At 46.3% G+C, this 15,230-nt stretch overlaps 1 protein-coding gene across 1 annotated transcript in view; it reads left to right on the top strand.

Annotated features, from left to right (window-relative positions):
* The first annotated feature begins 769 nt into the window (after nucleotides 1-769).
* Nucleotides 770-15,230, top strand: part of LOC120025059 (docking protein 4-like) — a 28,689-nt gene continuing 14,228 nt past the window's right edge. The window contains exon 1 of the mRNA XM_038969496.1: nucleotides 770-835. Coding sequence (XP_038825424.1) covers nucleotides 770-835 — 66 coding nt within the window. The remainder of the gene's footprint in view (nucleotides 836-15,230) is intronic.

Genomic DNA, 15,230 nt, shown 5'->3' on the forward strand with positions numbered 1-15,230 from the left:
TCACTGTAGAGCTCTGCATAACATGTGGCTGCTCTCAATACTGGGTCAGACAGATCTGGCTCATTTACGCAAGAAGTCTCCATGATGTGTCTCCAACATTCTTTTGATTTCCGTTGTTATTGAAGTAGCTTTAGGATTTTTCAGAAAGCATTCTAAATAATGATGAAGTAATAGTCTGCTTTTGGTTTACAGCTGTCTGGCTGAACTTAAAATGAGTTTCTCCTCATTTACTCTCTTTTCTTCCTGCTTGACTGGGAAGGATGGTCTCCAGAAGACTCTCTGTTTCCAAGCCCGTTCTAATGGTAGTTCCAGTAGCTCCGAGACGGAGGCTGTGCTGTACACTATACATAATGATGTGTCACAGAAGCCATGCTACCTACTTGCCCTCAATAATGGTGTCTGCCAAAGCAATGAATAATGGAGGATAATGTTCTGTGTGTCTGCAAGCCACTACCATTCTCTCCTGCCACTTTAATGAATAATAGATCCCCTGTTTCTTCTCCTCTCTCTCTTCTTCCTCTCTTTCTTTAGGGACTCTGCAACGAAGGGATGAGGGGACAACGAGCTGCATTAGAGGAGTGAGGGCAGTCTGAGGGCAACAGGATCTGAAAAGGAAGACTTGGCTGATATAGAGGAGGGAGAAGGTAACCCCAGGACTTAAGAGGGGAAGAGGGGGGAGGGGGGAGGGTTAGGTGCAGCGCTGGACTGCAGGACTGAAGGACTGGATGCTAGCCTCAGTAGGCCCTAGCAGGTCCCAGCTCCCACAGAGATGGCCTCCAACTTCAACGACATCGTCAAGCAGGGATACGTCCGCATGCGCAGCAGGAAACTGGGGGTGAGTGGAGCCCCAAACTGAACTGGGGGTCTTTTGGGAATCTCCGTCCTTAGCGAGGGGGTTGTGTGTGTGTGTGTGTGTGTGTGCTTTTGCATGTCTGCCCAAGGGATGATAAAGATAATTTTTTAACTGTCTATATCTCATGAAAGAGAAAAGAAAAAAGGAAGTAATGGACGATAACGGCCTGTTTGTGCTCCGTAGTGTCGTGACAGAGTTTGTTGGTCGATGTATTCATTGATTTTCTCTTCACCTCTGCATCAAGCCATGAATATGAACATGAAGTATGCATATCAGTATGGTAATGCATATGAGTCAGAGCTGAATGACGTACATCTGGTTGTTGGAATTAGTCTTTTGGGGATGAGTCAGATGAATTATGTCAATGAACACAAATGAAATATTTTAATTATACACTTATGAATATTAGTCAGTATGGCGCAGACTGCCTGATTTACATTTGACATTTTAGCCTCCAGCATTTCTAGTCATCATAACGACTACCGAGCACAATGTATCTGCTTTAGTTGTATTGATTCTCCTAGAAACCGTAGAGGATTTTCATTCAGATATTTATTCACAGAAAATTCTCCTTAAACGTCTCGTTTTGGTTTCCCTCATTTCGCAGTATTGTTTTGTCTGTGTTGGCGTGAAGCCAGACTGAGGTGTGTCCTCACGCTGAGGTCAAGTCCAGGCGTTATCAGAAGGAGACTGATAACACGGAGGCGGAGTGATTGTGACACGTTGTGTGTCAGTGGAATAATTAACTGGCTTCAACCTGTTCTGTGAGAAAACGCCTTTATCAGACGAGGAAGGTATACTGTCTGGTGAGGACACAGCCTGGTAAAAGAAGGGTTAGATTTGTATGGCAGGGCTGTTCTCTGTGTGGTCCTCTCATGGTCTTCTTCGTTTTCCCCATAGAACCATTTATGGTTCCAGGTAGAACCCTTCAGTGGTAAACAAGGTTCTACTTAGAACCTTTTAGTGGCAAAAGGGTTCACTTGGAACCAAAAATAGTATTAGGCAAGTAGTTTGTGCAGTAGTGGTTTAATCCTGCGGCCGTGTTTCTTGGCTCAGGGGTAAAGATGCAGGCTTAGTGTCAGTGTGGTGTGGCAGTCCTCTGTAATGCACAGACTCAGTTACAGACACTGTAGCTCTAAGGAGAGATTACCCATGTCTGTATCTCTCTACCTACCCAGAGGAGACAGTGGACTACACACACACACACACACACACACACACACACACACACACACACACACACACACACACACACACACACACACACACACACACTGGTTTCTCTCTCAGCTGGTTGTGGCCCAGTATCTCTTATTGTGGTGTACATACATGTTTATTATGACTTGGAGCCTTGTTGGATAGTCCCAAAGAGACCATCAGGCTAAACCCTCTCTTCTATCCCCTAACCATATCTACTGTCCTACCCTCTTCCACCCACATATAATCCCTTCGTCAGCATCCCCCAGCCCTGCTAACCCTGTACAATGAACCTCATACCTTCCTCATACCTTCCTTACAGCGCTTTCTATCTCTGTCTCATGGCATGACGTCTCTTCGCTTCTCTGACTGTAATTATTACAGGAGGCCGGGTCTTGGGTTTCTGACCTGAGGAGAGCACCCCCACAGTAGTTAGGCTTGTCTCTCTCTATGTCCTCCCCGCCTCGTTTTCTCTCTCCTTCGTGCCTCTGTGGTGGAGTCGCTAGGAAGTGTGCACTCAGCAGGATTGGGGTTACCGTGGTAGCATGGTGACACATAGCTCCCCGGGGAAGCCAAGCAGTGGATTATCTGAGTTTGGTTTACACCCTCCTCTCTCTGTTCTCTCTCTTTCTCTCTCTGTTCTCTCTCTGTTCTCTCTCTCTATGATCTCTGTCTCTGATCTCTGTCTCTGTCTCTCTCTCAATTCAATTCAATTTCAATTCAATTTTAGGGCTTTATTGGAATGGGAAACATATGTTAACATTGCCAAAGCAAGTGAAGTAGATAATAAACAAAAGTGAAATAAACAATAAAAATTAACAGTAAACATTACACTAACAGATGTTCCAAAATACTAAAGACATTTTCAAATGTCATATTATGTCTATGTACAGTGTTGTAACGATGTGCAAACGGTTCAAGTAAATAAACATACAGTGCCTTGCAAAAGTATTCATCCCCCTTGGTGTTTTTCCTATTTTGTTGCATTACAACCTGTCATTTAAATAGATTTTTATTTGGATTCCATGTAATGAACATACACAAAATAGTCCAAATTGGTGAAGTGAAATTTTAAAAATAACTTAATTTTTTTATTTTATTTTAAACAACGTAAAAGTGGTGCGTACATATGTATTCACCCCCTTTGCTATGAAGCCCCTAAATAAGATCTGGTACAACCTTCAGAAGTCACATAATTAGTTAGATTGCACACAGGTGGACTTTATTTAGGTGTCACATGATCTGTCACATGATCTCAGTATATATACACCGGTTCTGAAAGGCCCCAGAGTCTGCAACACCACTAAGCAAGGGGCACCACCAAGCAAGCAGCACCGTGAAGACCAAGGAGCTCTCCAAACAGGTCAGGGACAAAGTTGTGGAGAAGTACAGATCAGGGTTGGGTTATAAAAAAATATCTGAAACTTTGAACATCCCACGGAGCACCATTAAATCCATTTATTAAAAAATGGAAAGGATATGGCACCACAACAAACCTGCCAAGAGAGGGCCGCCCCTCAAAACTCACGGACCAGGTAAGGAGGGCATTAATCAGAGAGGCAACAAAGAGACCGAAGATAACCCTGAAGGAGCTGCAAAGCTCCTCAGCGGAGATTAGAGTATCTGTCCATAGGACCACTTTAAGCCGTACACTCCACAGAGCTGGGTTTTACGGAAGAGTGGCCAGAAAAATCTATTGCTTAAAGAAAAACATAAGCAAACACGTTTGGTGTTCGCCAAAAGGCATGTGGGAGACTCCCCAAACATATGGAAGAAGGTACTCTGGTCAGATGAGACTAAAATTGAGCTTTTTGGCCATCAAGGCAAATGCTATGTCTGGCGCATACCCAACACCTCTCATCACCCCGAGAACACCATCCCCACAGTGAAGCATGGTGGTGGCAGCATCATGCTGTTGGATGTTTTTCATCGGCAGGGACTGGGAAACTGGTTAGAATTGAAGGAATGATGGATGGTGCTAAATACAGGGAAATTCTTGAGGGAAACCTGTTGTCACGTTCCTGACCGGTTTTCTGTTATTTTGTATGTGTTTGACGGTCAGGGCGTGAGTTTGGGTGGGTAGTCTATGTTATGTGTTTCTATGTTTGTTAAAGGGTGACCTGATATGGTTCTCAATTAGAGGCAGGTGGTTTTCATTTCCTCTGATTGAGAGCCATATTAAGGTAGGTGTTTTCACATTGTTTGTTGTGGGTGGTTGTCTCCTGTGTCTGTGTTTGTCGCGCCACACGGGACTGTTTCGGTTTGTTTGTTTGTTCGGTCGTTCGTTTTGTGTAGTCTGTTTTCCCTGTTCGTACGTTCTTCGTTACATGTAAGTTCTTACGTTCAGGTCAGTCTACATTCGTTTTGTTATTTTGTTTAGATTCAAGTATAGTTCGTTTTTTGTCTTGTTTTATAAATATAATGTCAAACTACCACGCTGCATATTGGTCATCTGATCCGTCTCGCCTCTCCTCGTGCGAGGAGGAGGAAGAGTTAGAGAATCGTTACAGAACCACCCACCTCACCAGAACCAAGCAGCGTGAGTTCGAGCAGTGGCCTACGAAACAGGAATCCTGGACATGGGAAGAAGTATTGGAGGGAAAAGGACACTGGGCTCATATTGGGGAATATCGCCGCGCTCGTGAGGAGATGGAAGCAGCGAGAGCCCAGGAGCGGTGGTATGAGGAGGCAGCAAGGAGACGTGGCTGGAAGCCCGCGAAGAAACCCCAAAAATTTCTTGGGGGGGGGGGCTAAGAGGTAGTGGGCCAAGGGCAGGTAGGAGACCTGCGCCCACTTCCCAGGCTAACCGTGGAGAGCGGGAGTACGGGCAGACACCGTGTTACGCAGTAGAGCGCACGGTGTCTCCTGTACGTGTTCACAGCCCAGTGCGGGTTATTCCACCTCCCCGCACTGGTAGGGCTAGATTGGGCATTGAGCCAGGTGTCATGAAGCCGGCTCAACGCGTCTGGTCTCCAGTGCGTCTCCTCGGGCCGGCATACATGGCACCAGCCTTACGCATGGTGTCCCCGGTTCGCCTACATAGCCCGGTGCGGGTTATTCCACCTCCCCGCACTGGGTGGGCAACGGGGAGCATTCAACCAGGTAAGGTTGGGCAGGCTCAATGCTCAAGGGAGCCAGTACGCCTGCACGGTCCGGTATTTCCGGCGCCACCTCCCCGCCCCAGCCCAGTACCACCAGTGCCTACACCACGCACCAGGCTTCCAGTGCGTTTCCAGAGCCCTGTTCCTCCTCCACGCACTCTCCCTATGGTGCGTGTCTCCAGCCCAGTGCCTCCAGTTCCGGCACCACGCACTAAGCCACCTGTGCGTCTCCAGAGCCCTGTACACACTGTTCCTTCTCCCCGTACTCGTCCTGATGTGCGTGCCCTCAGCCCGGTGCCACCAGTGCCGGTACCACGCACCAGGTCCATAGTGCGTTTTGAGAGTCCAGTGTGCCCTGTCCCTGCTCCCCGCACTAGCCTGAAGGTGCGTGTCCTTAGCCCGGTGCCTCCAGTTCCGGCACCACGCACCAGGCCTACAGTGCGCCTCATCCGGCCAGAGCCATCCGTCTGCCCAGTGCCATCTGAGCCATCCATCTCCCCAGCGCCATCTGAGCCATCCGTCTCCCCAGCGCCATCTGAGCCATCCGTCTGCCCAGCGCCGTCTGAGCCATCCGTCTGTCCCGAGCCATTAGAGCCGCCCGTCTGTCCCGAGCCGTCAGAGCCGTTAGTCAGTCAGGAGCCGCTAGAGCCATTCGTCAGTCAGGATCTGCCAGAGCCGCCAACCAGACAGGATCTGCCAGAGCCGCCAACCAGACAGGATCTGCCAGAGCCGCCAACCAGACAGGATCTGCCAGAGCCGCCAACCAGACAGGATCTGCCAGAGCCGCCAACCAGACAGGATCTGCCAGAGCCGCCAACCAGACAGGATCTGCCAGAGCCGTCAGCGAGCCATGAGCGTCCAGAGCCGTCAGCCAGCCATGAGCGTCCAGAGCCGTCAGCTAGCCATGAGCGTCCAGAGCCGTCAGCTAGCCATGAGCGTCCAGAGCCGTCAGCCAGTCATGAGCTGCCCCTCAGCCCAGAGCTGCCATTTATCCAGAACTGCCCTTCAGTCCGGAGTTGCCCCTCTATCCTGAGCTACCTCTCTATCCTGACCTACCTCTCTGTCCTGACCTACCTCTCTGTCCTGAGCTATCTCTCTGTCCTGAGCTACCTTATCCCGGTGCTGCCCCTTGTCCCGGTGCTGCCCCTTATGTTAAGGTTACCATTTAAATTAAGTGGGTGTAATATGAGGGTGGTCATTCTAAGGGGGAGACGTAAGCTGGGATTGACTATGGTGGGGTGGGGACCTCGCCCTGAGCCTGAGCCACCACCGTGGTCAGACGCCCACCCAGACCCTCCCCTAGACCTTTGGTGGTGCGTTCGGAGTACGCACCTTGAGGGGGGGGTTATGTCACGTTCCTGACCGGTTTTCTGTTATTTTGTATGTGTTTGACGGTCAGGGCGTGAGTTTGGGTGGGTAGTCTATGTTATGTGTTTCTATGTTTGTTAAAGGGTGACCTGATATGGTTCTCAATTAGAGGCAGGTGGTTTTCATTTCCTCTGATTGAGAGCCATATTAAGGTAGGTGTTTTCACATTGTTTGTTGTGGGTGGTTGTCTCCTGTGTCTGTGTTTGTCGCGCCACACGGGACTGTTTCGGTTTGTTTGTTTGTTCGGTCGTTCGTTTTGTGTAGTCTGTTTTCCCTGTTCGTACGTTCTTCGTTACATGTAAGTTCTTACGTTCAGGTCAGTCTACATTCGTTTTGTTATTTTGTTTAGATTCAAGTATAGTTCGTTTTTTGTCTTGTTTTATAAATATAATGTCAAACTACCACGCTGCATATTGGTCATCTGATCCGTCTCGCCTCTCCTCGTCCGAGGAGGAGGAAGAGTTAGAGAATCGTTACACCTGTTTCAGTCTTCAAGAGATTTGAGACTCTGGATGGAGGTTCACCTTCCAGCAGGACAATGACCCGAAGCATACTGCTAAAGCAACAATCGAGTGGTTTAAGGGGAAACATTTAAATGTCTTGGAATAGCCTAGTCAAAGCCCACACCTCAATCTAATTGAGAATCTGTGGTATGACTTAAAGATTGCTGTACACCAGCAGAACCCATCCAACTTGAAGGAGCTGGAGCAGTTTTGCCTTGAAGAATGGGCAAAAATTTCAGTGGCTAGATGTGCCAAGCTTATAGAGACATACCCCAAGAGACTTGCAGCTGTAATTGCTGCAGAAGGTGGCTCTACAAAGTATTGACTTTGGGGGGGTGAATAGTTATGCACGCTCAAGTTTTCAGTTTTTTGTCTTATTTTTTGTTTGTTTCATGAGAAAATATTTTGCATCTTCAAAATGGTAGCCATGTTGTGTAAATCAAATCATACAAAACCCCCCCCAAAATTTATTTTAATTCCAGGTTGTAAGGCAATAAAATGCCAAGGGGGGTGAATAGTTTCGCAAGCCACTGTACATACTGTATGGGTTGTATTTACAATGGTGTTTGTTCTTCACTGGTTGCCCTTTTCTTGTGGCAACAGGTCATAAATCTTGCTGCTGTGATGGCACACTGTGGTATTTCACCCAGTAGAACTCCAAGTAGATGGAGTTGATCAAAATTGAGTTTGTTTTCGAATTCTTTGTGGATCTGTGTAATCCAAGGAAAATATGCGTCTCTAATATGGTCATACATTTGGCAGGAGGTTAGGAAGTGCAGCTCAGTTTCCACCTCATTTTGTGGGCAGTGTGCACATAGGCAGACCTGGCTCTCAAGAGAAGACAGGCTATGGCGGCCTTTCTCAATAGCAAGGCTATGCTCACTGAGTCTGTACATAGTCAAAGCTTTCCTTAAGTTTGGGTCAGTCACAGTGGTAAGGTTTTCTTCCGCTGTGTACTCTCTGTTTAGGGCCAAATAGCATTCTAGTTTGCTCAGTTTTTTGTTGTTAATTCTTTCCAATGTGTCGAGTAAATATCTTTTTGTTTTCTCATGATTTGGCTGGGTCTAATTGTGTTGCTGTCCTGGGGTTCTGTGGGGTCTGTTTGTGTTTGTGAACGGAGCCCCAGGACCAGCTTGCTTTGGGGACTCTTCTTCAGGTTAATCTCTCTGTAGGTGATGGCTTTGTTATGGAAGGTTTGAGAATCACTTCCTTTTAGGTGGTTGTAGAATTTAACGGCTTTTTTCTGGATTTTGATAGTTAGCAGGTGTCGGATATTTTTGCATGCAGAGTCTCAATTTGGTGTTTGTCCCATTTTGTAAATTCTTGGTTGATGAGCGGACCCCAGACCTCACAACCATAAAGGGCAATGGGTTCTATAACCGATTCAAGTATTTTTAACCAGATCGTAATTGGTATGTCGAATTTTATGTTCCTTTTGATGGAATAGAAGGCCCTTCTTGCCTTGTCTCTCAGCTCGTTCACAGCTTTTTGGAAGTTACCTGTGGCGCTGATGTTTAGGCCGAGGTACGAATAGTTTTGTGTGCTCTAGGGCAACGGTGTCTAGATGGAATTTGTATTTGTGGTCCGGGAATTTGCATTTGTGGTCCTTTTTTGGAACACCATTATTTTTGTCTTACTGAGATTTACTGTCAGGGCCCAGTTCTGTCTGTCTCTGTCTCTGTCTCTGTCTCTGTCTCTGTCTCTGTCTCTGTGTCTGTCTGTCTCTGTCTCTGTCTCTGTCTCTGTCTGTCTGTCTGTCTGTCTCTGTTTGTCTGTCTCTGTCTGTCTGTCTCTGTCTGTGTCTGTCTGTCTGTCTGTCTGTCTGTCTGTCTGTCTGTCTGTCTGTCTGTCTGTCTGTCTCGCTGTCTCTCTCGCTGTCTCTCTCTCTCTCGCTGTCTCTCTCTCTCTCTCTCGCTGTCTCTCTCTCTCTCGCTGTCTCTCCCTCTGTAATCTTGTCACTGCATGATTTTTTTCACGCCTTATTTTCTCCTCCTTCATTTCTGCCTCTTATTTCTCTTATTTTCTTTCTTTCCGTTCATCATCTCCCTCTGTTTTCTTCTCCTCCTCGCTGTGTCTCCTTGCAGTGAGCACACAAAGTGAAATCAGAGGCCTTCACTCTGTCATTGTTTAAGTCGATCCCCCCCCCCCAGGTGTTCTGTATTATGAATTTGCGCGGAATAACAACATAATGCCATAAACTCCCGCTTATGTGTCGCAAATGCTATTTACAGCCGTGTTCCTGCTTATCCTCCAGTTCTGCTATGTAATGTGTGAGTCCGCATTAGCAGTTGAAACAAAGCCTGTGTTCTGTTAGAAGTTTTAACGCTAGCTTCAATGGCTAGCCGCCCAACTGGCCGTGTCTCTCTGACACCACAGCGAGCCTGATTTAAAGACTTCTAAAGACTATGGTCCAGTTGGTGGTCTGGCTTTCATCTCTGAAACAATTCCCTGATATTGTAGTTGTAGTTTAAATTTAGAAAGCCCTGTGGTTTTTGGGGATAACATTCCTCTGTATTTGCTGAATGTTCTTCTGTGTGTCAGTGAGAGGAGGGCATGGTAAAGGGCTGTGATTGACAGCTGATGGTCCCATAGGAGCGCTGGACCTGGGTGTGATAGTCTAGCACCCAGAAGCTGTCTGTAGCTGTCTGCTGCAGCCTCGGCCAGCATCCCGGAGTCGCCTCTTCACTGTTGACGTTGAGACTGGTGTTTTGCGGGTACTATTTAATGAAGCTGCCATTTGATGACTTGTGAGGCGTCTGTTTCTCAAACTACTCTAATGTACTTCTCCTCTTGCTCAGTTGTGCACCGGGGCCTCCCACTCCTCTTTCTATTCTGATCAATTTAATGGACAAAAAATGAGGACATTTCTAAGTGACCCCAACTTGTGAACGGTAGTGTATGTGCATACCACATGCCTACACAGATTCAAGCTATGCAAATATATACACACATCCTAAAAAAGCAACCATGTGCACGAATTCACACATACTGTAGACACTGTATATAAACACAACATTTATAATAGTTCCCCTGTCCACTTCTCTTATCACATACGAGCACACTCTGTCTGCACAGACCAGAACAAGCACTCAAACACACTATCTTTCTCCCCTGTCAAATGTGTATCCAGACAGTCACCTTCCTCTCATGCCAAAACCCTGCCAGTCTACTGCCACTCTGGCCTTGTAAGGCTGGACAGCTGGCCTCGCCATCTCGGTCTCTCCTCCATAGCTTATAAGAGCTGTTCCAGACCACTGCTCTTCTTTGCTCTGGCCTCCCCCTCCTCTCTCCTTCCCCCCTATCCCCTCTTCCTCCTCCCCTCCAGCTCTCACTTTCACTCTCCCCAGAAGACCCTTGACTTCCCCAGTCATCTGGGCAGGCTAATTAACTCTCTCTCTTTCTCCCTCATCTCCTCACTCTACCTTTCCCTTTCAGCCTCTCCCTCCTGCTGCGTTTCAGTTAAATTGCAGCAGTCCAATCAGACTAATAACAGGCTGTTTAGCATTCTGCTTCCGTTAGCGCTCGGTCCGCGTCGGTAGCGCTGTACTAGCTGGCCTCTCCTCGCCTCTTCTAGGCTCGGTGGAGGAACAGCCCTAATTGCTTCGCAGCCATCCCACTTGACTGTGTCCTGTTTTATAAGCAGGCCGGGAGGAGCATCATAAGACACTTTACTGGTGAATCAACAGACGAGCCAAGGTTGATCAGGGAGGATGGAGAAGGTCTGAGGAAATGTGGTTTCGGTAAACACAATGTCAGCGAGGACCTGTTAAATGTTTAATCCCACCTGAAGAGAGAGAGGGCTGATTGAACTGACTGACTCCGACTCTCTCAGACTGGACAGAACCTTCTGGAATAACAGCTCGGTATCTTTGTCCTGATCTCTCCTTGTTTTGACCTACCACCGTGTGTCTAGTCTAGGAATGTCAGTATGATCATGTGACTTTCCACTGTATAAACAGAGCCGACTGTATGATGCGTAGATTGCCTCTAGCTAGATATTACACTGACACACGACGGATCTGTGGTTTTGTTTCCTCACCACTTGTAACTGGCAGCGGTTGGGGAAAATTGCAAGCGAAACCTCCGAACGTTGTTTTCTCAAGTTCAGACAATCCTAATGGAGTTAGGTCAAACTACTGTTTTGATGGGAGGGAGAATGATGTTGAAAATAACAAGCATCAGAAATCAAATGGCTCACTTTGAGAATCAAGCAGACTCCCTTCACCTCACAAATCCCCCTGCCTCTCTGAGCCCGTTCCCACAGCTACAGTGACAGATCTCTCTCTCTCTTCTATCTCTCTCCTCTATTCCCGTCTCTCTCCTTTTTCATCCCCCGTTCTTATTTCTCTACCTGATCCAGCCCCCCTGAGGAGCCAGTCATTGTGAGTTTCCAATGGGATCAGCTTAGAACGATTGGATGCTGATTTATGTTTCCCATTCAGATTTCTAGGTGAATTTATGTGAATTGGTTTTGAATAAGATGATGCCAATCATTCCCATTCATTTTCTATTCAGACCTGCACATGTCTCATATTCTGAACCGTGTGTGTGTGTTTGTGTGTGTGTGCCTGTGTCTGTTGTCCTGATTTTGTGTGTTGTCTCTGTTTGTGAGTCCTGTGTGTGTGTTGTATAATAAGCTGGACATCAGCCTGGTGTCAACCTGTTACCGTTATTAGCCGGTTAATCCTGGGATCAGGCCGGGGTGGGGCTCGTCCCAATTGGGCTGCTGTGACAGGCAGGATCTCCTGGGAGCCAGGGGGATTAATGTAGGCTAACTGCCTCTGGCCCCTTCTGGAGCAGTTGGGAGCCTGAGATGAGGAGGAGAACCAGGGTGGAGCCAATTAGACTGAGGAGGGCAATCTGAGTGGAGTAGCAGAACGACTGTATAGGGAAGATACATTAGTGGTGCAGGATGTAGTACACGTGTGTGGGTATGTGGGTAATGTATTTACACAACGCTGTATGTGGATTGTTGTGTTCCCGTCAATGTGTCTAAATAGCTCAGATATCACTCTCTGAAAGGGTTCTTAAAGGGGTGTAATGGCTACGATATAGATCATTGATAACCCTTATGAATGCTGAGCCCACTCTCGGTAAGTGTGACTTGACTATTCACATTCTCTTATCAGTCCCACTGGGGAGATCGATAGTTCCTTACTCATGCCCTACTAATGCAAGGTTCTCTCGCTCTCACTCACTCACTCACTCACTCACTCACTCACTCACTCACTCACTCACTCACTCACTCACTCACTCACTCACTCACTCACTCACTCACTCACTCACTCACTCACTCACTCACTCACTCACTCAGTCACTCACGCCTCCCGGCCTGTTTACAGGGGATTAGCTCCACCTCAGGGGAAAGAGCCATGCAAGCATGTCTACCTGCCTGGAATATCAATGGCAACCTATAAAATACTTCCTTTTCACTGTTAAGAAATGGCATGGGAGCAGGGACATTTGGAATACAATGGGAGACCATCTCCACAAATCTCATTGTTACAGGCACCTTTGCTTTCAACAGATAAAGGGGGGGACAAAAGGTCTTTCTCTCGCTTAATCTTTGTCTGTCTTTCTGTCCGTGGTGGCCAGAGTAATTCTCCCTGTAGAGGTGCTGTCAGGACTAGAGGTCGACCGATTATGATTTTTCAACGCCGATACCGATTATTCAGTATTGTTGTAATTGTCATTATTACAAATAAATAAAAACAAAAGCCGATACCGTTTAATCGGCCGATTTGTTTTTATTTATTTGTAATAATGAAAATTACAACAATACTGAATGAACACTTATTTTAACTTAATATAATACATCAATAAAATCAATTTAGCCTCAAATAAATAATGAAACATGTTCAATTTGGTTTAAATAATGCAAAAACAAAGTGTTGGAGAAGAAAGTAAAAGTGCAATATGTGCCATGTAAGAAAGCTAACGTTTAAGTTCCTTGCTCAGAACATGAGAACATATGAAAGCTGGTGGTTCCTTTTAACATGAGTCTTCAATATTCCCAGGTAAGAAGTTTTAGGTTGTAGTTATTATAGGAATTATAGGACTATTTCTCTCTATACCATTTGTATTTCATTAACCTTTGACTATTGTATGTTCTTATAGGCACTTTAGTATTGCCAGTGTAACAGTATAGCTTCCATCCCTCTCCTCGCTCCTACCTGGGCTCGAACCAGGAACACAATGACAACAGCCACCCTCGAAGCAGCGTTACCCATGCAGAGCAAGGGGAATAACTACTCCAAGTTTCAGAACGAGTGACGTTTGAAACGCTATTAGCGCGCACCCCGCTAACTAGCTAGCCATTTCACATCGGTTACACCAGCCTAATCTCGGGAGTTGATAGGCTTGAAGCACACCGAAGAGCTTCTAGCAAAATGCAGGAAAGTGCTGTTTGAATGAATGCTTACGAGCCTGCTGCTGCCTACCACCGCTCAGTCAGACTGCTCTATCAAATCATAGACTTAGTTATAACATAATAACACACAGAAATACGAGCCTTAGGTCATTAATATGGTCGAATCCGGAAACTATCATCTCGAAAACAAGACGTTTATTCTTTCAGTGAAATACGGAACCGTTCCGTATTTTATCTAACGGGTGGCATCCATAAGTCTAAATATTCCTGTTACATTGCACAACCTTCAATGTTATATCATAATTACGTAAAATTCTGGCAAATTAGGCGGCCCAAACTGTTGCATATACACTGACTATGCGTGCAATGAACGCAAGAGAAGTGACACAATTTCACCTGGTTAATATTGCCTGCTAACCTGGATTTATTTTAGCTAAATATGCAGGTTTAAAAATATATACTTCTGTGTATTGATTTTAAGAAAGGCATTGATGTTTATGGTTAGGTACACATTGGAGCAACGATACGCACCGCATCGATTATATGCAACGCAGGACAAGCTAGATAAACTAGTAATATCATCAACCATGTGTAGTTAACTAGTGATTATGATTGATTGATTGATTGTTTTTTATAAGATAAGTTTAATGCTAGCTAGCAACTTACCTTGGCTTCTACTGCATTCGCGTAACAGGCAGGCTCCTCGTGGAGTGCAATGTAATCAGGTGGTTAGAGCGTTGGACTAGTTAACTGTAAGGTTGCAAGATTGAATCCCCCGAGCTGACAAGGTAAAAATCTGTCGTTCTGCCCCTGAACGAGGCAGTTAACCCACCGTTCCTAGGCTGTCATTGAAAATAAGAATGTGTTCTTAACTGACCTGCCTAGTTAAATAAAGATGAAATAAAGGTGTAAAAAAAATCGGTGTCCAAAAATACCGATTCCCGATTGATATGAAAACTTGAAATCGGCCCTAATTAATCGGCCATTCCGATTAATCGGTCGACCTCTAGTCAGGACCTGTGCTTTTTGACGTGGCTGGGTCAGTCTGTTTAAAATGCATTAGGCCTGGGTCGACAGGGCAGGGAGCATGGCCCCTCTTTTCTGGAGGACAAAGACCCTTGAAATTGGTGACAGCAGAGGTGGATAAGGTGGCTGACCTGTGACCTTAGGTTTGCTGTGTTCAGTCAGAGGTGGTGGAGGAGGAGTGTGTGTGTGTGTGTGTGTGTGGTGTCTAGATGGGTTGTTCCTGCCGCTGAACACATAGTGTGATCAGAGAGACACTGAAATAGATTTTGGATTGCTTCAAATGATCTTTTTTGAGGCAAGGTATGCTAATACATGACTATTCAGTTCAGTTCTGAACGATGTGACGTCCATCACTTCCTCATATTTAATGAACCAAGGTATCGGAGGAGAATTTACAGCTCCCACTCCTCTCGCTCTCTCCCTCTTTCCCTGTCTACCATATCCTCTGTTTCACTCTCCCTTTCTTTTTTCATCTCTGTCGCTGCTCCTCCACCCACTAGCTTAATTAACAGGCTTCATAGTCAGTTTGCCTGGCAAGGCCTGATTGCTCTGAACGCTGGAGCTGAGAGAGGAGAAGAAGGGGGGAGGGGGGCACGATAGTAGACTGCAAGCTTGCCAACACACACACGCACACAGCTCCAATGAAGCACTGAGCCAATTGGTTTGGGATAACATTGGGGAGAATTAGGAGCTAGATGGCAGATACACAGAGGTAACTCTCCATTGAACAGCTTAATATCGTTGAGACATAATGGACTGGTGAGCACCTGCTCTCAACACGCCGTCAGCTATCCCACTGAAGGTAACGTTTT

Source organism: Salvelinus namaycush, chromosome 30, assembly GCF_016432855.1.
Source record: "Salvelinus namaycush isolate Seneca chromosome 30, SaNama_1.0, whole genome shotgun sequence".
NCBI classification, from domain to species: Eukaryota; Metazoa; Chordata; class Actinopteri; order Salmoniformes; family Salmonidae; genus Salvelinus; species Salvelinus namaycush.